The sequence below is a fragment of the Condylura cristata genome, unplaced genomic scaffold (genome assembly GCF_000260355.1).
Source record: "Condylura cristata isolate star-nosed mole 26May11 unplaced genomic scaffold, ConCri1.0 scaffold00020, whole genome shotgun sequence".
NCBI classification, from domain to species: domain Eukaryota; kingdom Metazoa; phylum Chordata; class Mammalia; order Eulipotyphla; family Talpidae; genus Condylura; species Condylura cristata.
The window spans coordinates 37,268,187-37,268,933 of record NW_004567121.1 but is presented as its reverse complement, the minus strand read 5'-3'; the positions used below and the strand labels follow the sequence as shown (position 1 = coordinate 37,268,933).

The 747-nt window shown below is 70.7% G+C and overlaps 1 protein-coding gene across 2 annotated transcripts in view; it reads left to right on the top strand.

Moving 5' to 3' along the window:
- The window catches only part of ATP6V1C2 (ATPase, H+ transporting, lysosomal 42kDa, V1 subunit C2), a 33,478-nt gene that overhangs the window by 25,130 nt on the left and 7,601 nt on the right, over nt 1-747 (top strand). For both annotated transcript variants that reach the window (XM_004686439.2, XM_004686438.2), the window contains exons 7-8: nt 434-564; nt 647-740. In XM_004686439.2, the coding sequence (XP_004686496.1) occupies nt 434-564; nt 647-740 (225 nt within the window). The remainder of the gene's footprint in view (nt 1-433; nt 565-646; nt 741-747) is intronic.

Below are 747 nucleotides of genomic sequence, written 5' to 3'. Positions count from 1 at the left end.
GGGGTGCTCAGGCGGCTGCTCCCAGGCCAGGCCCCGGCCCCTCACGCTCCCGGGGCAGCCGGACGCTGCAGGGTGACTCTGGGTTTGGCCCCTCCGGGCCGCGCTGACACGGGAAGGTGACCCCGGCGGGCCCCGGCCTGAGGGCTCGGGCTATCTGCCCTGGCGGCCTGTGGGACTCGGGACCCCCGTGGGGGGCCCGGCCCCTGGCATAGGGGGCCTGGGAGGCTGCACTGTGCTCCGGGCTCATCACGGGCAGCGCCAGCCCAGACCCCTGCACGGCAGCCCCTGGGGACCCCGGGGCCCCTGCGGCTCAGTCTGGAGTGGGGGCGGGGGGACGGCCACGGCCGCGCTGGCGGGGAGTCTCGGGGAGGCCCTGGCTTCCCAGCCCGCGGGCCGCCGGGCAGAGGGCCGCGGCTGACCCTCCTCCCGCGAGCCGGCCGGTGCCCGCGGCGAGCAGACGCGTCTCCACAGATTGATCGCGGAGGACAGCGAGGGCGGCCTCTTCACCGTGACTCTGTTTCGAAAAGTGATCGACGACTTCAAGTCCAAAGCCAAAGAGAACAAGTAAGGGCCGGCCCGGGGGCCCCCCGCCCCGCGCCGTCCGCTCCGCGGGCTGTGCGTGGACCCCGACTCTGCTTGCTTCCAGGTTCACTGTCCGCGAATTTTATTATGATGAGAAAGAAATTAAAAGGGAAAGGGAGGAGGTGAGCAGGCTGCTGTCGGACAAGAAGCAACAGTATGTGAGTA